Source organism: Dama dama, chromosome 15 (assembly GCF_033118175.1).
Source record: "Dama dama isolate Ldn47 chromosome 15, ASM3311817v1, whole genome shotgun sequence".
Classification (NCBI taxonomy): Eukaryota; Metazoa; Chordata; class Mammalia; order Artiodactyla; family Cervidae; genus Dama; species Dama dama.
In genome coordinates this window covers 89,026,955-89,050,923 of record NC_083695.1, presented here as the reverse complement: position 1 = coordinate 89,050,923, position 23,969 = coordinate 89,026,955, and the positions used below count along the sequence as shown (strand labels likewise).

The 23,969-nt window shown below is 45.9% G+C and overlaps 1 protein-coding gene across 2 annotated transcripts in view; it reads left to right on the top strand.

The window, feature by feature from the left end:
• Nucleotides 1-23,969, top strand: part of CPXM2 (carboxypeptidase X, M14 family member 2) — a 134,665-nt gene that overhangs the window by 24,719 nt on the left and 85,977 nt on the right. For both annotated transcript variants that reach the window (XM_061162855.1, XM_061162854.1), the window contains one exon: nt 7,387-7,496. In XM_061162855.1, the coding sequence (XP_061018838.1) occupies nt 7,387-7,496 (110 nt within the window). The remainder of the gene's footprint in view (nt 1-7,386; nt 7,497-23,969) is intronic.

The following is a 23,969-nucleotide window of genomic DNA, read 5'->3' as shown; positions in this document are numbered from 1 at the left end:
TGGAGCTTCAGCTTCAGCATCACTCCTTCCAATGAATATTCAGGATTGATTTCCTTTAGGATGGACTAGTTTGATCTCCTTGAGGTCCAAGGGATTCTCAAGAGTCTTCTCCAACACCACAGTTCAGAGTTCGAAAGCATCAATTCTTCAGTGCTCAGCCTTCTTTATGATCCAACTCTCACATCCATACAAGACTACTGGAAAAATTGTAGCTTTGACTATAGAGATCTTTGTTGGCAAAGTAATATCTTTGCTTTTTAATACACTGTCTAGATTTGTAATGTCTTTCTAGTTGTATTCATGTTGTTGGGAGTATACTGGTATCTCATTGTCATCTTAACTTGCATTTTCCTGAATGCTAATAACTCCTGTTTACTCACCATTAAGACATCTTCTTTCATGAATGCCTCTTCGGGTCTTTTGCTCATTGTTCTTCTCAATAATAAAGTTTTTTCTTTTTGGTCTGTTTGCTTTTCTTAAAATTATTGTAGATGTGAGTCTTTCATTATACATTTGCATTGTTGTTGTTGTCCAGCTGCTAAGTCCTATCTCTTTGTGACCCCGTGGACTACAGCACACCAGGCCTCCCTGTCCCTGTCTATCTCCCAGAGTTTGCCCAAGTTCACGTCCGTTGAATCGGTGACGCCATCCAACCATCTCATCTTCTGCTGTCCTAGTCTCCTTTTGCCTTCAGTCTTTCCCAGCATCAGGGTCTGGGCACAGCATGGCTCATAGCTTTATTGAGTTATGCAAGCCCCTTCGCCAAGACAAGGCAGTGATCCATGAAGGGGACACATTTGCATAGTAAATACCTTTTTTGCACTCTTTGGCTTTCTTTTTCATTCAGTACTCATGTCTCTTAAGTAACAGATCTTCTTAAATTTAATGTAGACCAATCATCAATATTTCCTTCCTTACTTTTGTTTTATGTTTAAACCATTTTTTAATGTACACGAAGATCATGAATTTATTTTTCTGTGTTATCTTGTAGCAATGAAATTTCTTTTGACATTACATGTTTCCATTAAAATTACTTGACATAAATAAAAATTAAGTAATAGTAATTAATAGTGCATAGAAAAATTCATGAAGATGATACACAAGGGATTGAGGTTTGAGAAATGCTTTTTCAAACCAGTAATTTCTTTTTTGGCTTTATAAGTGATATGTAAAGAGCAGACTGTTAATTTTCCATGATGATGCAGACACAGTGATTGTTAGTTCTGTTGGATTGTAGTACACTTTCATTCATTTACACAGGAAACATCAAGTGGGCTTTGGGATTCAGTGATGAGAACTCACAGTTTCTGCCCTTTGATATTCAGTGTGGTTTGTACCTTTTTTAGGATGAGAGGGGTAGGTGTTGGGAGACGAGGTGTCTGGAGGCTTTGCAAGTGGGGCCACCACTGATCCGGGGTGGGAGGCACTAGACTGCCTGCCGCTCTGGGCAGGCTCCAAGCATGAGAGGCTTCCACCAGCATGAGCTGATACCCTTTCCCCCAGAGTTTCCTCCACCTGTCCCCGGGGACCTGGGAAACAGAATCCTGGGTTTGTGTAGCCTTACAGGAAAAGCAGCTCACTGGAAAAGACCTTGATGCTGGGAAAGATTGAAGGCAAAAGGAAAAGGGGGCGGCAGAGGATGAGGTGGTTAGATAGCATCACTGACTCAGTGGACGTGACTTGAGCAAACTCCGGGAGGTAGTGAAGAACAGGAAAGCCTGGTGTGCTGCAGTTCATGGGGTCACCAAGAGTCAGACACGACTTAGCGACTGAAAAGACAGGAAAAGGACACCAGCCAACCAGGTTCTGAGGGTATCAGAAGATTCATTTGGGAACTTTAAATTAGGGCCTGGGCCCTTCTGTCATCCCATGGATCGCAGTCTCTGGGGAACATTCTGGTGGGCATCTTTTTTTCCCTCCAGAAGATTTTTTTTTTTTAAATCATAGGATTTATTTTTTTAATTGGAGGATAATGGCTTTATAGTGTTGTGTTAGTTCCCGCTGTGCAACAACATGAATCAGCCGTGATGTTGTTGTTTGCTGTCCTTTAGTCACTCAGTCGCGTCTGACTCTTTTGTAGCCCCATGGACTGTAGCCCACCAGGTTCTTCTGTCCATGGGATTTCCCAGGCAAGAATACTGGAGTGGGCTGCCATCCCCTTCTCTAGGGGATCTTCCCAACCCAGGGATTGAACCCAAGTCTCTTCACTGCAGGCAGATTCTTTATCCTTGAGCCCCCAGGGAAGCCCGAATCAGCTTTAAGTATCCATAGATCTCCTCCCTCTGAAGCCTGCGTCCCACTCCCACCCCTCTAGGTCATCAGAGAGCACTGCGCTGACTTCCCTGTGGTGCGCCGCAGCTGGTTTACACACGGGAGTGTGTGTATCAGTGCTACTCTCTCAGTTCTTCCTGTCTTGTCTTTCCCCCACTGTGTCCACATCTGTGTCTCTATTCCTGCCCTGCAAATAGGTCTGTCTTACAGAGCGAAGTAACCCAGAAGATTCTGATGTTGGCTCAGGGTAAGAACTGCTGTCTGGAAGAGTCCAGAAGTCAGGGAGGAGCTTTCCAAGGAGCTTTCCAAGATAAGGCTGGGATTAGCTCCTTTGCAAGACTCCAAGGGAAGCGTGCCCCTTGGGAAGTAAGTGACTTCTGAGACAGGCAAAGAGCCACCGCAAACACTTTTTCTCCAGGGCACCAGGCAGGGCCTCCACACACTTACTGATCAAAGGGAATGTGAGGTTCAGAAAGGCGAAGAAAGGAATGTCCTAAATCAGAGCTATTCGGTTTGTAGGCGACCACGAAAGCAAAGTTCAGGATGGCTGTGAGCCGGCCCCGGCAGTGCCTTCGAGGTCTCGGAGAATTCTTTGCTCTTTTTCCAGCAGACATCACTGCAGGCCAGAAGGCCTCAGACTCAGCTCCCCCCTGCCAACTGGTGAAGCCTGCCTCAGCGCTACTTCCTGTCTTGCATGTGACCCCAAATGCCATCACGAAACTTGCATTTGTATGACATTCTGGAGTTTCCAAGTGAAAGAGAGGTAGTGCAAAGACTGTGCCCGGCATTTTAGGTCACGCTTGACTTTCAAATTCTAACTCAGACACTTATGTGCTCAGTCACTTAGTCCTGTCTGACTCTTTGCGACCCCCTGGACTGTAGCTTGCCAGACTCCTCTGTGCATGGAATTTTCCAGGCAAGAATAATGGAGTGGGTTGCCATTACATCCTCTAGGGGATTCTCTCAACCCAGGGAGAGAACCTGTGCCTCCTGTATCTTCTATTGGCAGGCAGATTCTTTACCACTGAGCCACCTGGGAAGTCCAACCGCTTAAGCTGCTTAACTCTGTAAGCTTCTTTGAGTCTTTGTTTATGTGTAGAACGGGGATGGTATTGGCCATCTCTCATGGTCCTTGTGAAGGTTTAATGTCAAAGTGTCTGCAGAGGCTCTGGCTCACAGTGGTTGCTTGCATTGCTCCCCAAGTCACTATCCTTTTAAAATCATTTTCCTGACTTGACTTTCATAACAGCCTTCCCTCCAGACAGATTGAGGGCTTGGGAGTGGGATGTTGGGATTGATGCTTCCGACTCCGAATTCCAGCTTCTGCAGTCTGTTCTGACTGTGCCCTGTAACTTCTAGGTCACAGATTAAATGCCACGAGCACTTCTGATTTGTTAAAGAGCTGTTTTATGCATGTGGTAATCGACAGCATGATAATAATGAATCTATGCCATTGTGCATGCGTGCTAAGTCACTTCAGTCGTGTCTGACTCTTTGCGACACTATGGACGGTCGCCCACCTGCAGGGCTCCTCTGTCCATGGAATTCTCCAGGCAAGAACACTGGAGTGGATTGCCAGGCCCTGCTCCAGGGGATCTTCCTGACCCAGGGATCGAACCCGCATCTCTTATGTCTCTTGCACTGGCAGGCAGCCACGAGCGCCACCTGGGAAGCATGCAGTGGTGATGTCCATTTTGTAGAGGGGCTGCAAGGCAGAGAATTTTAGTTAGGGACAGATCTGACTGAGCGCATGTGCACTAGTCGGAGAGGAGGTGTAGAATGAGCAGAGGGTCCCCTCGTCGCCCACCTCCTGGGCACGGAGCGCAGACCCGGGCGGCAGGCCCCCCCACCCCGTTCGCACAGGGTGTTCTCAGAGAGCGGTGCTGCCTGGAAGAGAGAAGTCGAGTCATCTCTGATGACTGTCACTCTTCCCTTCAGATTATGACACATCGCCCGTCTCTAATTAATATTTTCCTCAAGTGTTCTTTTCACACTTTTTTTTTCATGTTCTCCTCACCCACATGCTTCTTAGGATGAGACTCTTTTTCCTCTTAGAAATAACACAAATGTGATTTGATGACAAAGGGTGGTGTTTGTTTTTGGAGGAAGAGCAGGGAGCTTTCTGGAGGGCTCTTCAGGGGCTGTTGCTGGAACGAACTGACCCAGGAGTCCTGGCTGAATTACAGTCAGAGCTGCTTCAGTGCAGCCTGGCTGGGCCCTTAGATCACAGGGGCGGGATGAAGAGCTGGGAGCACGTTTCCCATTGATTTCAAGCACTCTTTAAGCCTGGTAATTACCTCCTCCATCGACATTATAATCTTGTTGATAATACCAACATGTTGCACTCCAGCCAGGATGCCAGCGCTCTGCCTGGCCTTGTTTCTGACGGCAGAGATTTAAATCAGGCTTGGAAACACTAGTGTCGCCTCCATTTATTCGATCCTGAAGGCGGCACCCCTGACTTCCTCAGAAATATTTTCTAAAGATGAAGGAAAGTCCTGCTTGTCGGGTGGTGATATCACGATGGACAGCTCTTTGGATGGAGCCGAGTGTATCTTTGAGAATTTAGAGCCAAAGGAATTCTTGCCTCTTGCTTCAACTTCGCGTTGTTTATGGAGCTCCGTGGTGGGTCAAGTAGACTGGGGTCTTTTGGGGGCAGTCGTTGCACAGGGCACTCAGCTCTTATTGTACCGCGTGGCGTATGTGTGTCTGTGTGTGTTTGTGTGTCTGTCACGTTATTCCAACAGTGTGTTTTGCAGGAATCTGAGGTTATGATGGGAGGTGGGTAAATTTTCTAAGCACTTGTTTGAAGATGCCCCTTTTTTTGGCAGGGGTGGGGGGCAGGACAATATTTGGAGATTTTTTTAAACTTTTTGTTTTATATTGGAGTGTAGCCGATTAGCAGTGTTGGGGTAGTTTCAGGCGCACAGCAGAGTGACTCAGCCGTCCGTAAACCTGTGTCCACTGTCCCACAAACTCCTCTCCTATCCAGGCTGCCACAGAGCGTTGACCAGAGTTCCCTGTGCTGTGCCGGAGGTCCTTGTTGGCTATCCATTTAAAATACAGCCGTGTGTACGTATCCGTCTCAAACTCCCTGCCCACCCCTTCCCCCCACCCTTCCCCTCTGTTAAACCTAAGTTCATTGTCTAAGTCTGTGAGTCTGTTTCTGTTTTGTAAATAAGTTCCTTTGTACCATTTCTTGTTAGTTACCATATATAAGGGATGTTATACAATATTTATCTTTCTCTGTCTGATTTATGAAGATGTCTTTTTGATTGTTGACAGACAGTGGGTTTCCCGTGGCCCTTGTCCCGGCAGTTGCCAGGGAGGGAGAAGCCCCGTGTTAGGGTGATTGTCACTCTCTAGTCTCTGGGGAGTCGTGGACAAGACAGGAATTGTGGCTGGGATGGGGCCTCTGTTCCTTTCTGTCCCCTCTGTCCTTCTGGAGTTCGCTTTGAAGATGGCTGACTGATCCTGTAGGTTTTGTTTGGCTGTTTGCTTACTGCCTTGGGGGCTGTGTTAGCAGCGATCCCCTACTGTGTCCAGGTCCAAGCAGCAACTGAGCGGCTGAAGTCCCATAGGTATCCCATCAAGGACCAAGAGGTGGCCTTGGCTGCTGGCCGGGTTTCTTAATCATCTGCATTGCTTTCTTTCCCCTTATTGTTCCATGTTTTGAGTGCGTTCAAGGGGGAGGGACAGCTTATTTTTGCTTATTTTGGATGTCACATAGACCCGCCGCAAATCTTGAGAATCACCACGGGGCCGCCTGAAGCCTTCCGAGTCCTCAGGCAGCATGGAGCCAGTGATGAAATGTCACCTCCCTGGTGCCCTTTACCTCGCTGGGCACTAGTGCTCTGCCTCTCTGTGCCAACCCAGGCAGCCTCCTGGTAGATACGGGCCAAGGAGCAGAGTGGCATCGTTTCATAGCCTGGAGCTGAGAACCTAGAGACTAGGATGTGAGGTGCACTCTGTCACTGGCAAGGATGCCACGGATGGTTCACCTCAAGTCTTGGGGCCTCAGTTTCCTCTGCTGAAAACTCAAGGGGAGGACTCGCCAGCACCTCAGGTCCTGGCAGGTCTGAATTCCTCTGACTGCAGTGCATGGGCCAACTTCCTTACCTGGTGCCTTCAGAGCATCTCCTGCCGTCAGTATGTTGCCTCCTTCAGCATCCCACGACCAGAAGGGCCTTGCCCTGCAGGGGTCTGTCATGGATGGACAGACACCCAGCATCCCCAGGTGTTCCCGGGATGCCCAGAAGGCACTCCCATCTCAGCAGTGACCCACGGGGCTTTTTAAAGTTGCCTCTGTTACATCAGGGACTTCCAATGCTTCTTGTGGAAGTAGATTTTGCTCATTTCTACTCCCAAGTGTTTCTTTTCTTTCCCCCGAGTCAGATGTGAAGGGGAGAGAATTACTTGGTCATTTCCAGCCCCGTGGCAGGGTGGGTGGTGAGACCAGCAACCCAGGAGTCAGGAGGCCCCCAGAGCTGCTGTTAAAGCTCGTATCTGCAGGGACAGTGGGGTGGACTGGAATGATGGCCAAGGATCTGCCCACGTGCCAGCGTCAAATTCCAGGGGCAGCTTGGACTAAACTGTGTTGAGTAGCCATTCTCAGAATTACCAGTTTTGCCAGGAATGCAAGGCAATAGGGTTCGTTTTTTTTTTCTTCCTCTTTCTATTGCTGTGTTCATTAATATGCACAATACAAAGGCCAGAGTTGCTGAACCAAAACCATCAAGTTCTGATTAATATGCAGAACTCAGCCACGGGATCGCTCTGAAATTTCTAACCAATAACGCTCCCTGGCTGAGTCATTCAGCAGAAGGATCCTTAATTGGAAACAGCCTCAGACAGTAGCATGGAGAGCATCAGACAGAGGAATATTAGGGCAGAAACACCCGGAGAGGAAATGCCGACAGGAAAGAATACTGGCATAACGTGGACGGTTGAATCAACAGTGTTTGTCCGGAAACACCAGGCGTACCAGTGAGTGGGCCTACACGGAGCTGGAGCTTAGGGGAAAGACAGAGAAGCAGGTGGCCAGATTTCTCAAAATCAGAAAGTTCGTTTCTGTCCATGTCTGTCCTTGTTTTTAATGAGCATTGTCCTTTCCAGGTTGCCCACCTCTTGGTCTGGAAACCTTAAAAATCACAGACTTCCAGCTCCATGCATCCACTTCCAAGCGCTACGGCCTGGGGGCCCATCGGGGGAGACTCAACATCCAGGTACCCACACCGAGGGGAGGACTCAGGCTGCACCGCTAGTGGCTCTGGCCACCGACATGGCGATGGTTCATTGAGCTTGGGGCAGGCTCCGTGCCTGGCATTTAAAACGAATCAGCTCTAGTTTTCACGACAGGGAGGAGCTTGCTGCTTAATCCGCATTGTATAGAGCAAGAGCCCTGAGACTCAGGATACGTGTCTTCTCCAGAGACTAGTTAGTAAAAAGGATGCTGCCGGTTCCCTGTCCCAGCTTGGAACACCTGCATGTGATCTGTGTGGAAAGGACAGGCGGGGACGCTGACCGCCTGTGACCATGGGCAGGCAGTGACCTTGGTCCTCTCTCGCCTCCCTGCCAGTGTTTCTCATCTCACCACACACATCTCTTCCAGCCTCTTCTGTGGCTCCTTCTGTCATGTTCTGCCAGCTCAAACCCTTAGTGGCGCTCATCATGTCTGGTCTCCCCCCCTGAGGCTCAAAGGCCTCTGTCACCTTCGCCCTGAGTGCTGTCAAGGTCCTGCTCCTGGGAGGTGGGGTCCTTCTGGCTCCCTTTGTGAACTGAGCACTTCTTGGCTGCAGGCCTTTTCCCACGCAGGTCCCCTGCCCGCACCTCCCTGCCCACCACTTTGTCCAAGCACTGTAAACCCTGGTTCATCCACGGCATCGCGTGCTCGCGCTCCTCTAACATCATACATGTAGTCATTAAGCACCGCAGATTTATTCTCCTAGAGTCCTGGAGGATAGACATCTCACTGGGCTCAAATCAAGGTACGGGCAGGACTGCATTCCTCTCGGAGGCTCTCGGGGAGAATCATTTCTTTTCCTGGTCTGGCTTCCCTGGGTGCACGCATCCCTTCCTCTAAGCCAGCGATGGCAGGTCAAGTCCTTCTCAGGCTGCCGTCTCTCTGGTTCTCTCTTCTGTCTCCCTCTTCTGCTTTTCAGTTGTTCAGTTCAGTTGCTCAGTCGTGTCTGACTCTTTGTGACCCCATGGGCTGCAGCACGCCAGGCCTCCCTGTCCATCGCCAACTCCCAGAGTTTACTCGGACTCACGTCTATCCAGTCGGTGATGCCAACCAACCATCTCATCCTCTGTCGTCCACTTCTCCTTCCGCCGTCAATCTTTCCCAGCATCAGGGTCTTTTCAACTTTTAAGGACCCTTATAAGTACATTGAGCCCATCTGGATAACCCAGGACCCTCTCCCAGTCCCAAGCAACCTTGGCTGCATCTGCAGCCTTCATTTCCCTTTGTCACAGAACCTTGAGGATTCACAGCTTCCAGGATGAGCATGTGGACATCTTTGTCGGGGAGGGGGCATCACTCTGCCAACCCATCTCAGATGTCTTTTTCCTCCTCTTCCAACTCCAGCCGATCTGCCTCTTCTCAACTTGGCATTTGATCCCATGCCATCCTGCGTGTTTCTCCAGGAGTGTCGTTCCCTAATATTTTTGCAGTGTTTCCCCAACTGATGCATAACTGTGTGTGGTTTCCAAATCCTTTGGTACATGAACCATCTCAGCCAGCCTCCTGGGAGGGCGGTGGTCCTTTCACGCCCACAGTGGGGGGGCCACCAAGGCTGCACTCACAGCTTCCAAGTGGCAGAGCTGACATCTTATTTCCCCGGTGGTCACTGTAAACGTGCCGTAGGGGGCTGCCGTGCAAGAGTGGACGAGCCGCCTTCCCAGGGAGCCCCTGGGCTTGATGGGGGGACATCTGAGTGGAGTTCTGACACCAAGCTCTCTTCCTTCCTCTTGGCCGCGTCAGGCTGCATCCCTGCTTCTCAGTTCAGATTCGGTAATACTAACTTTTATGAAATCTAAAGTTGTTTTTTAAAAATACCCACTAAAAAAAACCAAACAGCTGTTAAGAAAATATTTGGTTGTGTACAGCGGAACACTGTTTTACCAGAGGGTGAACTTTCAAAGTTTAAACAGGAGTAACTGTTAATAACTCGAGGGCCCCCAACACCCTGCACAGGCCGAAGTCTAGCAAGTAAATAAAGTCAGACTCGAGCAGGGGGCTGCATCCAGATGGGAGTGGGGCTGCCTCCTGCATCACTCAGAGCTGTCATCTGGTGTCTTTGATTCCTTCTCTAGAAATGAAGTCATCCTTCATTAAAGAGGAAGCGTTCAGATTAATAGCTCAGCTGGTAAAGAATCCGCCTGCAATGCAGGAGACCTGGGTTCGATCCCTGGGTCAGGAAGATCCCCTGGAGGAGGGAATGGCTACCCATTCCACTATTCTGGCCTGGAGAATTCCATGGACAGAGAAGCCTGGAAGGCTATAGTCCATGGGGTTGCAAAGAGCCAGATGTGACCAAGCGACCTTGATATTCACATTGATCCATACTTCCAATCAGAAGTGGAGAGGCCCAGCTAGTCCTAAATTTTTGGGGTGAGGGTGGAGGATGGGAGCTGTGTGCTTCCCAGTGAGCTGAGTGGACAGGTTGAGTGTATCCCGGTCAGGCAGGCTGAGTTCAGACTTGGCCTCGACACTTAGAGATTTTGGGACCTTTGAAATAATTACCTCACGTCTCTTGAGCCTCAGTTGTCTCATCAGAAACGTGGGAGTCCAAAGCACTCACTGGATTCCTTGAACAGTGAAATTGGCTGATTTATAGTCAGTGAAGTTAAGTGTGATTTATCCCTGGTGGCTCAGTGGCAAAGAATATGCCTGCCAATGCAGAAGACACAGGTTTGATCCCTGGGTCAGGAAGACCCCCTGGAGAAGGAAATGGCAACCCACTCCTGTACTCTTGCCTGGAGAATCCCACGAACAGAGGAGCCTGGTGGGCTATACAGTTCATGGTGTCACGAAGAGTCCGACGTGACTTAGCGACTCGACAACAACAACAATTTTACAGCATTTACTGGATTGTCTCACTCCTCTGCTGAAGCTGCAAGGACCCCATTTGGCGGGTTCCACCTTCCAGAATTAGTGCCACATGAAGCATGATTGCATCCCGACAGGTGCCCCGGAATGCATCTTCCCACACATGCAGGTTGAGTGCTGTTTAAAAATAACCACATCTTGTCTCACATCTGAGTATTTGGTAGGCATGTCAAGCTAATGGGATTTTATGTGTGAGAAACAGCAAGGTTTTAGCATTAGAAACCATATTTAAATGCATTTAGCGCAGGAGGTAAGCAAGGTCAGGCCAGCCCTTCGCTGCTCTGGCTCTGTGAGCATGAATGTGGTCCACTGAGAATGCGGTCCACTCAGAACGCAGGCTTGGCATGCGCCCTGGCCCTCCTGCTAACGAGCTGAGGGGCTTTAGGCAAGATGCTCACCTTTGCTAACTTCTTGGAATATGAAGATTAAAAGGAGGAAGAAAGAGAATTGTCCTCCTTGATTCTCAAATGCCATTTTCCTTCCCATTAGATCCATTTCCTCACCTGACCATTTTGAAGTACCCTTTATGTAACAGAACTGGGTGGCCGTAAAAAAAAGCAGAGAAGAAAAACTCCTATTTTTTCCATTTCCCCAAGATGCCTCGGTCTCCAGCAAGAAGGAGACTAGGAATCGGCTTTGATGGTTACTGGTGCTCTGCTGGGTACTTTTCCTGTTTCGTTTATTCCTTGACATGCGACAAGGACTGTTATTTTTATCACCTCTGTCTCTAAGAAAGCAGCTACACGGATCGGTGGAGTAACCTGGTTAAGATTTCTCAGGAGAGGAAGGATGTGACTCCAAGCTGCTTTAAACCTGGAGCTGTGGCTCCCAATGACCCCGTAAAACTGCCCAAACCAACAGCTAAAGTGTTCTAGGCCCCTCTGGATGCTTATTAAGCCACGTGCCAGTCACTCTTCTGACCTTTATCTCTCATTGATTTCCTGGGGGGTTACCCTCTTCAGCTTGTGTGAATCACGTTTGTCCGAGATTCCCACACTGTTTGGGCACCGCGTCTGCACATATGTGTGTGCCTGCTGCCGTGCCAAGGGCACTGTGGCTGCCGAGAATGATGGCGTTGTGACCCAGAGGTAGCGTTGGTCCGTGTACCAGTTTGGCCAGTACATCAGTGTCTTACCAGGTACCAGCCCTGACCCCAGAGCACCGTCCACACAGCTGTGGGCAGAAGCCTCCGAAGAACTCAGTCCTGTCCATGGTGCTCGTCACTTGGTGCTACTCTGGCTCAGGATGGCCATGTTGTCCACCCTGGGCTGTTTGCTGCTCAGGTCCTTTGCCCATTTAGCCATTGTGCCCACAACCCACCAGCTTCCACACTTCTCTACACCCTCTTCAATCATACTGCTTTTACCGTGTTTTTTTAAGGTCAAATCCTATCATTTAATGATAGAGTTAAATGATATTAAATTTTATTAAATTTTTTAAAATTTAAAATGTATTAACTTTTTTTTCTTAGCAATTTAACATGTCTCCTTATCAGAACTATTTTTTTTTTTTTTAGAGTTGATTGAGTTTTTTTGTTCTTCTGATTACAGAGCTGCATAGATTTTGAACCTTATTTTTTTCCTGTGAGCTTGGTTTTTATGAGTACAAGATTTTGCTGACTAAGCATTCACTTTTGCAGATTACGCATTCACTGGATAGCATTTTCCATGTTACAGCAGAAACACCTGTCTCTATGTTAGTTTTTTGGAAAGTGCAGTGCAGTGCAAGTCGTGTCCACCTCTTTACGACCCCATGGACTATACAGTCCATGGAATTCTCCAGGCCAGAATACTGGAGTGGGTAGCCTTTCCCTTCTCCAGGGGATCTTCCCATCCCAGGGATTGAACCCAGGTCTCCCGCATTGCGGGCAGGCTCTTTACCAGCTGAGCCACAAGGGAAGCCCAGGAATACTGGAGTGGGTAGCCTATTCCTTCTCCAGTGGATCTTCCTGACCCAGGAATCGAACCAGGGTCTCCTGCATTGCAGGTGCATTCTTTACCAACTAAGCTATATAGTTCGTTGGGGGCTGCTATAAAAACATGCCATACACCAGGTGGCTTATAAACAACACAGGTTTATTTCTCACAGTTCTGGTGGCTGGAAAGTTTAAGATCAAGGTCCTGGCATATTTGGTGTCTGGTGACAGCCTGCTTCCTGGCTCCTAGATGACTGTCTTCTGTGTCCTTAGGAGGTGGAAGGGGAGCTTCTCAGGGTCTCTTTTAGAAAAGCACTGATCTCAACTCCTGGGTGAACACTGGGAGATGGTGAAGGACCGGGAGGCCTGGGTGCTGCAGTCCATGGGGTTGCAAAGGTCAGACAGGACTTAGTGACTGAACAACAGCAATCTCATTCAAAAGGGCTCCAACTTTGTAACCTAATCGCTTCCCAAAGGTCCCTAAAACTATCACCTTGGAGGTTAGGTTTCCACATATGAGTACTGAGGGGACTTATGCATTCAGTCTGTAGCATTCTTTTGTCCTCATTTTAAGCATGAGACTTCGACAGATTAAAAACACCTTATAATTCAACTTCTAAATTCTCCTTTTTACAAGTGGAGTTTTGCTTGTGTCAATTTAATAATATAAGCTCAGAGGAGAAGCCCAGGTTTACATTTCACAGGTATACTGGCACAAAAGAGAGCTTCAGGAATTCAAGGGAGGGGTCCAGTTCATCAGGATAGTCTTACCCAGGTTTAGTCTGGCAGTATCCCAGGGTCCTTTTCTACTAACTCACTTGTGAGGCTGTCTGTGGTCTCATTTAGAAACAATCATTGGCTTCTTCTGCTCTGGGACCAGTCACAGGCAGATTGGAAATTAACATCCCAGATCTCGAAGAGAAAGTCTCGGTAATGAGCTCTAAAATCACACTTGGGGCATTTGTTTGCCTGTGCTTGGTCTTAGGAGATAGCCCTGTATTCAGGTGGGTCATTTAACAGTAGCCATTGCCTGTCCTGTCTCCACAGAATCCTCTAAGGACCCTGAGAGATTTTCCGTGGCTCGTAAATTCAGCAAGGTGGTGTCAGAGACAGCGCCACTCTTTGATTTATCCCACCACCACTGTTATTGGTAGCAAAGCCTTGAGCAGCTTATGGCAGCACTTGCATTTCAAAGGGCTGGGTTTCAGTTTCATTCTTAAGACTCTAAAATGATGGTAAGTATAAGCCTGACATGTGATCCGAAGAAATGAAATACTGAGAGCCTGATTGTACCTCAGGGTGTCATTGTGATTCCTGCCAATAATCAGAATGTAAGAGGCTGACATTCTGATCAGAGTTTTGAAGAAAGAGCTGATGTTTTGAGGTCACAGGGAAAAACATGGAACATCAACACCTTCAGATGTCTTTGCGATGCCCGGTCGTCATTTGATTCTCTCTGGCCCATGACTTGTCTCATGTGTGTTAGCTGTCTTTCATGAGGAAGTCTGGTTATAATAATAGCATCTGTCTGAGCCACTTCTCAGAACCGCTGGAATGAAACCCAGCTCCTCTTGGAAGTCATTCTATTCAGAGAATTCTACAGAGCATCCAGATCCTGATATTAGAATCCACTGCCAATGTTCTGATCATCTTTTTACCTGAAATGAGGTATAAGCCATGAAGATAGTCGATGCCCATGGCTTCAGATATGTGAAAGTGAAAATCGCTCAGTTGTGTCCGACTGTTTGCGACCCCATGGACTGTCCATGGAATTCTCCAGGCCAGAATACTGGAGTGGGTAGCCTTTCCCTTCTCCAGGGGATCTTCCCAATCCAGGGATCAAACCCAGGTCTCCCGCATTGCAGGCGGATTCTTTAACCAGCTGAGCCACAAAGGAAGCCTGATATACCCACGGGGAGTTGATTATAGAGCATTGAACCAGTTTTTATCCTGGTGTTGAAGTTCAGGAGGCTGAGCACATCCCACATGTCTGTCTGCCAGTCCTCTTTGGCCCTGGTGACACCTGGTGCCCACCCTGGCCAAATACGCATGCATGCTTGCTCAGTCCTTCAGGCATGTCTGACTCTTTGCAACCCCATGAACTGTAAGCCCACTGGGCTCCTCTGTCCATGGGATTCTCCAGTCAAGAATACTAGAGTAGGTTGCCTTGCCCTTTTCCAGGGGAGCTTCCCGACCCAAGAATCGAACCCACATCTCTTACATCTCCTGTACTGGCAGGCAGATTCTTTACCACTAATGCCACCTGGGAAGCCCCATCTGGCCAAAAGTGGAGACCATGTTTAACTTGTGGACACCACCCAGGGCAGCTCTGTTTTCTCAGGCGTCACCCTGGGCACCCCGACTCCTGCCTGACGCTGGAATCATTTGCACTCAGGGTCTTCGGAGCCCAAAGCTTGTCTGTTCCTTCACACTGTCCCGGTTCTCTGGACGACAGCCTCTCATTTCTTTCTGGTTGCACAGAACCGTGCTCTAAGCCAACAAGCCCTCCCTGGGGGCTGTTTATGTGCTGGGTGCTGCAGAGGCAAAAGTCATCACAGTGGGTATAGTATCTAAACCCAAGAATGTCATGTTCGTTCCCAGAAAGGGATTTTGTTCTGCGTCTGGCTTCAAGAAACGGTCTGGGACACAATGTCTGGATGCCAGGATGCTGGAATTTGGGGTATTTGGATTTTTATGGCAATAACAGGACCAAATATTTTAAATCATGACTTTCGGAAAATTCAAAGTGAGAATTTGCCATAATGAGATTGAGGTGCTATTGTCATTCTTGGTTGCATCCTGAAGGCAAGTACAGTGAAAAGAACTAGGCTCAGAGCAGGGTAAGGAGGACAAGGGAGCCCCAAGGAGCAGAGACGCCGGGCCTGCAGGTCTCACACCATTCTGAAACTACTAACCCCCTGGTGCCACTTGCCATCTGAATTTTTTCTTTACTATTTTACTAAATTGCACTAAATCATTATTTTATTTCATCTTCAGTGTACTCAGAGGGAAACTCTGGTTTAGAGAAGAGGAACTGAAGTCAAGGGCTGAGCGACCTGCCCTAACCCAATACCTAATAAGCACAGAGCCGAGATGCAGAGGGAAGGGATTTCTTTGCATCTCAGGTGCCCATGGGAAGGTTCAGCTTGTCGTCTCCTCCAGCAACCCCCTTCTGACTCATCTCCCTGACCGCTGAGTCTCCTAGTACCACCCTGGCAGGACCCAGAGAAGTTTAGCGGTGTCAACAGTCGTCCCCATGGGGCCTCATGTCCATTCAGCTGGCAGAAGCCACTGTACCTTTTCAGATGATGCCTTGTGAGGATGGGCCCTCTGGGCTGTGAGCCCAGCCACACTGTCTCCTGGGCACATACGGTTGGGAGCCAGGAGTCCAGGCCCTTCTGAGCTAGGGTTTCAGTGGACACAGCACACACTGCCCAGGCAGAGAAGATTTGTGTGAAGAGAGGATAAAAGACAGGGAAGGGAGAGGAGGCGCGGAAGACAGATCAGAGCAGAGTTGTTCTCGTCTTCACTCATTTCATTCAAAACCCTGCCTCCTGGGAACCTTGCTGGTGCTAGGCAGGCGCTGTCAGATGTCCTGGGGAGACAATGGTGAACAAAACCAGAAGCACTCTCTAATCTTTTAGCAGATATTTAAGGAAGGCCTTCTGTATGCTGGGTCCTGTCCTAGGTCCTTGGGATGCCTTCGTGACCAAAACAGAGACCCTCGCCATCTGACAACTTACAATCGAGTGGGAGTTGTTCAGTCCCTAAATGGTGTCTGACTGTTGTCAGACCCCGTGGACTGCAGCACGCCAGGCTTCCCTGTCCGTCACCATCTCCCGGAGTTTGCTCAAATTCGTGCCCGTTGAGTCGGTGATGCCATCCAACCATCTCATCCTCTGTCGCCCCTTCTCCTCCTGCCCTCAATCTTTCCCAGCATCAGGGTCTTTTCTAATGAGTCACCTCTTGTCATCAGGTGGCCAGAAGGAGTCACATAAAAGCAAGAAATGTAACAGGATTTTTATAGTATTTCAAAAAGTGATAAGTGTGACAAATGTATAGCCAGCAGTGGGGTCGGGAGGGCCACCTCTGGGGAGGGGGCAGGTTATAGTTAAAGGTGATCAAGGTCAGGTTTCAGGAGGTAATATTTGGGCCAAGTTGGCTTAAGGATCAGCAAGGGATGGGGTAGCTGTGGGAGGAGCATTCCGGCAGTGGGAGTGACGTGAGGGTCTTGTGGTGACAACAGGCTGGACATCAGCAGTTAACAAGGAGCAGGGGCGGCTGGGGCCCAGAGAGTGCAGAGGGCAGTCGCCAGCCCAGACGTCACTCTGGGGGGACTTTGACTTTTACTCTTGAGCCAATTGAGGGGCCGTGGAAAGGTTTTGGGTGCAGGAATGCCATGCTCTGCTTTGCAAGTGCAAAGGAGTAACCCAGTCTCTGTGTTGACTTAGGGGAGCAGGCGTCAAAGCAGGGGGCCTGGGAGGGGTGATGTTCAGCACCCCACATGAGCGGTGATGCTGGCTTTGGCCAAGCCAGGGGTGTGGAGGCAGTGAGAAGTGGTTGGGTTTTGGCTATTTTGAAAGCAGGCTTTTCTGATGAGGAGGAGAATGAAGTTCGGATGCGAGAGAGAAAAAGAGGAGTCCAGGATGCCTCCTCCAGTGTTATTTTGGCCTTGGGTCATGAAATGGGGAAATGAAATTATTTTGAAAGAAATCTCATGGGTGAGATCACCCAATGGCAACCTGTGATGAATATGCAGAAGGAGAGGACCAGGTGCATTAGCTCCGGGGGCCTCCGTAGCAAAGTGTCACAAACAGCGTAAGGCAACAGGAATTTATTCTCTCACAATTCCAGAGGCTGGAAGTCTGAAATCAAAGTGCTTATAGGTCTGAACTCCCTCTTAAGCTACTAGTAGAGGATCCTTCCTTGCCTCTTCCAGCTGCCAGTCCTCAGGCATCCCAGGATGGGTGTTCCTGGCTTGTAGTGGCATTTCTCCAGTCTGCCTCTGTGATCACAGGCGGTCTCCCTCCTACATCATCTCTCATCTCTCTGTGTGTCTGTCTCCATAACCAGAATTCTCCTTCTTCCAAAGACACCAGTCATCAGGTTTAGGCCCTCATCTTCATCTGCTAATTTTATCTGCAACAACCCTGTTCCCAAATAAGATCACCTTCTGAGGTTCTAGGGATTAGAGATTGAACCTATGTTTTTGGAGGATATAATCCAACCCATCACACCATGGTTTTCTATACCCAACAAACCTGCCTCAATCTAGAAATCTGGAACACTTTCCTGAGGATGGGCTACAAGGTTTGAAGCAGGATTAAAACTTAAGAGTTTATCAGACAAAGAGTTGACCGAGGGGACAGGAGAGAATTCCCAGTTGAAGGGAACAGTGTGTGCAAAGGCCCCGTGGTGGAGGGAACATGTTATATTTGAAGAACTAAAGCAAAGCCAGTGTGACTGGAGCTGTGCTGTGGTTATGGAGCAATATCATGGCCAATAAACCTAAGAAAGTGCTGTTATCTTAAGTCATCAAGTAAATACAGATTAAAATCGCAATGATATGTGGCTTAAAAAAAAAAGAACAATATCAAGTGTGGGCGAAGATATGGAGCAATAGAAACTTTTATATAGTGCTGGGATCATGAAATAGCACGACCACGTTGGGTACCTGTTTGGCAGTAGCTACTAAACTCAACATTCTTGTACCTGTTAATCTAACAAATTCTTTCTTATGCCTAAAAGAAATGCATTCATACATGTACAAAAAACATGTCCAGATAGGTTCATAGCATTGTTATTCATGATACTCCCAATATGGTAGTAATCCCCATGTCCATCAGACAGTATAATGGATAAGTCATTTGTATATGTGTACAGTGGAGTACTATACAGCAGTGAAAAGGAATAAGTTACTGCTACCCGTAATAATATGGATGAATCTCACAGAAACCACATTGAGCAAAAGGAGCCAGGCACAAAAGAGTTGTCACAGAAAGTTCCATTTATAGAAAAAAGAAAATAGGAAAATCAGTCCAGGGAGATGGATGTCAAAACAATGGTTATGTTAGGGGAAAGGTAATGCCTGGATGAGGCCAATGGTGGGAACTTTGGGCATGCTGGTCATATTCTACATTTTGATCTGGGTGTGGGTACCTGGGTGAGTGCACTTTGTAAAATTTTTAAGATTTTTTAATTTATGTATTTGGCTGCACCAGATGTAGGACCTTTGATCTTCATTGTGGCATGCAGAATCTTTCGTTGTGGCTTGTGAATTCTTAGTTGTGTCAGGGAACTCCCTGATAGATTTTGTTTTTAATCATTTTTCATTTCAAACTCAAGATATTTATTGTTTTCCTTAGCTGGTGCAAGACATTTTTAAAAAGTGGATTTGGGGTTTAAAAATGGATTTAAAAGTAATGAGTATTTCTCTTTAATCAGCTTTATTGATGATTATCCCTTCGTGGATCACAGACTTGTTGTGGCGAAGAGGTTTGCATAATTCACTGAAGGTGTGAGCCACGACATCCAGAGCCGCTCAAGACAGACAGGTCACAGAGGGGAGCTCTGACAAACCGGGCCCACTGAAGGAGGGGACGGCTCCGTATTCTTGCCTTAAGAACATCATGAACATGAAAAGGCAAAAACATGACACCTGAAGATGAGCTCGTATATGTGAACCAAGAACTTCCAGATGTACAAGCTGGGTTTGGAAAAGGCAGAGGACTAGAGATCAGACTGCCAACATTCGTTGGACCATAAAGAAAGCAAGGGAATTCCAGAAAAATATTTGCTTCTGTTTCATTGACTATGCAAAAGCCTTTGACTGTTGAAGCCTTTGTTGATCTGTTGAACAGATCACAAAAACTGTTGAACATTCTTAAAGAGATGGGAATAGCAGACCACCTTATCTGTCTCCTGAGAAACCTGTATGTGGGTCAAGAAGCCACAGTTAGAACCTTATGTGGAACAATGGACTGGTGCAAAATTGGAAAAGGAGTACAAGGCTGTATATTGTCACCCTGCTTATTTAACTTCTATGCAGAGTACATCATGCGAAATGCTGGGCTGGATGAATCACAAGCTGGAATCAAGATTGCCAGGAGAAATATCAACAACCTCAGATATGCAGATGATATCATTCTAGTGACAGAAAGTGAAGAGGAACTAGAGAGCTTCTTGAAGAAGGTGAAAGAGGAGAGGGAAAAAGCTGGCTTAAAGCTCAATATTAAAAAAGCTAAGATCATGGCATCCGGTCCCAAAACTTCATGGCAAATGGAAGGGGAAAAATTGGAAGAAGTGGCACATTTTATTTTCTTGGGCTCCAAAATCACTGCTGAGGGTGACTACAGCCATGAAATTAAAAGATGCTTACTTGGAAGAAAAGCTATGCTGAACCTCAATAGCTAAACTGAAAAAAGCAGAGACATTCCTTTGCCAACAAAGGTCCGTATAGTCAAAGCTATGGTTTTTCCAGTAGTCATGTACAGATGTGAGAGTTGGAGTGTAGAGAAAGCTGAGTACTGAATAATTGATGCTTTTGAACTGTGGTGTTGGAGAAGACTCTTGAGAGTCCCTTGGACTGCAAGGAGATCCAACCAGTCCATCCTAAAGGAGATCAGTCCTGAATATTCATTGGAAGGACTGATGCTGAAGCTGAAGCTCCAATACTTTGGCCACCTGATGGGAATAGCTGACTCACTGGAAAAGATTCTGATGCGGGGAAAGAGTAAAGGCAAAAGGAGACAGGGGCAGCAGAGGATGAGATGGTTAGATAGCATCACCCACTCAATGGACATGAATTTGAGCAAACTCAGAGATAATGAAGGATGGGGAAGCCTCGTGTACTGCAGTCCATGGGGTCACAAAGAGTCAGATACAACTTAATGACTAAACAACAACAACACTGATGATTAAGGTCTAAAGCAGCAGGAAGCTCTGCTTTTTTGCCAAAGGATCAGCTGATTTGCACCCAGGCAGTTTTATGCATATTTCAAAAGTTTATCACAGAGGTTTACCGAAGGTAGATATTCAGAGAGCATTATGGTCTCTTTTGGGAGAGTAGTTACTTACCTGTGTTAATCAGATATCACAGCTAACATTTTTAGGTAATCACTGCCTCCAAAAGGGGTAACTTGTTGGTAACTATAAAGATTCAGCCTCTGTTTCTTAGAATTTTTTTTTCTGAAAAAGATTTAAAGAGAACTATTACTTTATTCTGTTTCAGTCCAGATAGCCCTGGGTTATGTTTACAAAGTGGCAGCTGGGTCAATTATCTGGGAATTGCTGAATTGCTAAATTGTTACACTCACTTGGATATAACTTTTTAATTTGCTTCCAGATGTTTCTGTACTGAGGCAGCCCATGATCATGAAGTATGTACATTGCAGATCAATGATTTCACAACAGCAGAGTGATTTTGAGACTCACAGTTTTCTATATATGCCATAAAGCAAATTGTACCTAGCATAGGTACTACCATAGTACCTAGCACATAGTAGGTGCTCATGTAGACACCTAGAAATTTAAAGAATAGTTTCAAAAGTAGGTTGTATATCATATTTGTGCATCTGTCCATATTCGTCTTCAAAATTGAAAGACGCTTGCCCCTTGGAAGAAAAGCTATGACCAACCTAGACAGCATATTATAAAACAGAGACAATACTTTGCCAACAAAGGTCTGTCTAGTCAAAGCTATGGTTTTTCCAGTAGTCATGTATGGATGTGAGAGCTGGACGATAAAGAAAGCTGAGTGCTGAAGAGTTCATGCTTTTGAACTGTGGTGTTGGAGAAGACTGTTGAGAGTCCCTTGGACTGCAAGGAGATCAAAGCAATCAATCCTAAAGGAAATCAGTCCTGAATATTCATTGGAAGGGCTGATGCTGAAGCTGAAACTCCAATACTTTGGCCACCTCATATGAGGAACTGACTCATTTGAAAAGACTCTGATGCTGGGAAAGATTGAAGGAGGGAGAAGAAGGGGACAACAGAAGATGAGATGGTTGGATGGCATCACCAACTCGATGGACATGAGTTTGAGCAAGCTCCGAGAGTTGGTGATAGACAGGGAAGCCTGGCGTGCTGCAGTCCATGGGGTTGCAAAGAGTCGGACACAACTGAATGACTGAACTAAACTGTATTTGTGCATCTCTCTCTATTTGTGCATCTCCTTTCCTTTCCTCTTTAACATTAAAATTTATTTCAGTCAGTTTTATAAGCAAGTAGTTAAAGAAATCACAGCATTAAAGGATTATAACAGATAAACAATAGAATGGTTGTTGCCAGGGGCTAAGCAGGAGAGGAAATGGGGAGATGTAGGTTAAAGAGTGTATACTTTCAGTTACAAGAAGAGTAAGTTCAAAGGATCTAATATTATTATTGTTATTGTTGTTATAGTTAATAACACAGTATTGTGTAATACTTGAAAGTTGTTGAGAAATATATCTTAAGCATTCCCTCCACACACACAAACAGAAGAGTTAACACTTGAGGTGATGGCTATATTAATTATGTTGGTCTTGGTAATCATTCTATAATGTGTATACCCATGAAATCATCAAGTTGTACTCTAAATATGTACAACTGTATCTGTTGATTACTCCTAATAAAGTTGGAAAAGGCAAAAATAAAAACAAAGCGATGGTCCCTGTAGAGGCATTCCACATTCCACCCCACCCCCTGACCCCCATCAAATGCTGTGAATGGAGCAACTACTTCCAGCCCTTTTTACTTGTTTCTTTGGGAATTTGAATTAGAATTTCTAAATAATGTGCACATATTGAGATATACTAATTTATAAATTTTGAACTTTATTATTTGAATCTTTATTACAGAAGATGACAGTTTCAGCTCATTTCTAATCATCCCTATTTAATCTTTCCAACAAAATTGTATCTCAAATTTTGGGCAAACCTACATTTGAGGTTTTCATTGTTATGACTATAAATACTGCTTACTACTGAGCCAAGAATTATTGTAGTTTTGAGCCAAGAATTAATTCCCATTATATAATTTTTTGATGATTTTTTGTTTTCCTGGAAGTGCTCATGTTTTAAAAATCATCCCATACCCTGCAATAGTCTGGGTCTATAAAACAGCCGTCTGTGTAACTTTCTATAAGGTCAGATCTGTTCAACCATGTTTAGTGTGACTTTTGCTTTTTGTGTTTCTGTAGAAATCCTTTCAGGAGCCCTTTGACCTGCTGTGTTTCTGGATCTTCTGCATCACTTGTATCTTAGGATTTCTTCACCGTCATCCTGTTTTGGAACCTCTGATTTCTCAATCTGACATCTTCCTCTTTTTGGTGTTCTGCCTCATTTTTGTGGAGCATATCCCATAGTAGCTTCCTGGAAATGGTATGAGAGAAATTTTTTTGAGGATCTGTGAATCTGAAAACTGTCTTTTGTGATCAATACTCTAAGTATAAAGTTCTAAGTTGGAAAATCTTTGCTTTCAGAATCTTGGATTTGCTATCTCTCCATTCTATTAGCTTCAGATGTTATTGAGAATTCTGGTACCCTTCTTATTCTTTTATCTTTGTTTTATTTTGTTTATTTATTTTTTCAGTTTTATTTATTTATTTTCTTTACAGTATTGTATTGGTTTTGCCATACATGGATGAATCTTAAATTTATTTTTCAAAATTAATTTTTATTGGAGTATAGTTGATTTACAATGTTGTGTTAGCTTCTACTGTACATCAAAGTGAATCAGCTGTACATATACATATATCCACTCTTTTTAAGATTCTTAACCCATAAAGGTCATTACAGACTGTTGAGTAGAGCTCCCTGTGCTATATAGTAAGTTCTTATTAGTTACCGTTTTTATATATAGTGGTGTGTATATATCAGTCCCAATCTCCCAACTTTTCCTTCCCCTTTTCGTTTTATTGTTTCCTCTTTGAAAGCTCTTATAATCTCTTTATTGCTGATATTTTGAAGTTCACAATGATATCCTTTGGTGTGGATCTTATTTCATTCTTTGTCTCATATTCTTAGTTCTTTGGAGACTTAAGCCATAGAGCCCTGGGACATTTTCATATAGTAATTTTTTGCAATTTCTTCCTTGGGCAGTGGGGGGCGGGCGGAAATCTCTGACTTTACTCTGCTCGTCCTCTTTTTCCGGTGCTGTTTATTGTTATTGGAATTCTCGCATTCCAAGAGTTCTTTCTTGTGTACTGCTATTTTCTCCCTAAGACTCCTAGTCTTGATTCATGCAAACAAGATCTTCTCTTTCAAGGGGTCATAATTATAGTTTCTTTGAGGTTGTTTCCTGTTCTCCATTATATTTTTAGCCTATTTATTTTTTGTTTGTTCTACACTTGGCTGCATTGTGTTCTAGAATTGCATGGAGGAAGAGAGGTGGGTCATCTCACACTTCACTATGCTTGCTGATTGATTTCCACTGAATTCTCTGTACTTATCTATCATATCTGCCCTCCTCTGTGTCCGGGGTTTTCAAATCTAGTCTCTCTGGTTGCCTTTTTTAAGAGAAAAAAAATCACATTTTCTGCAGAAGACTCTACACATGGACATCACCTGATGGTCAATAACAAAATCAGACTGGTTATATTCTTTGCAGCCAAAGATGGAGAAGCTCTATACCATCAGCAAAAACAAGACTGGAAGCTGACTGTGGCTCAGATCATGAACTCCTTATTGCAAAATT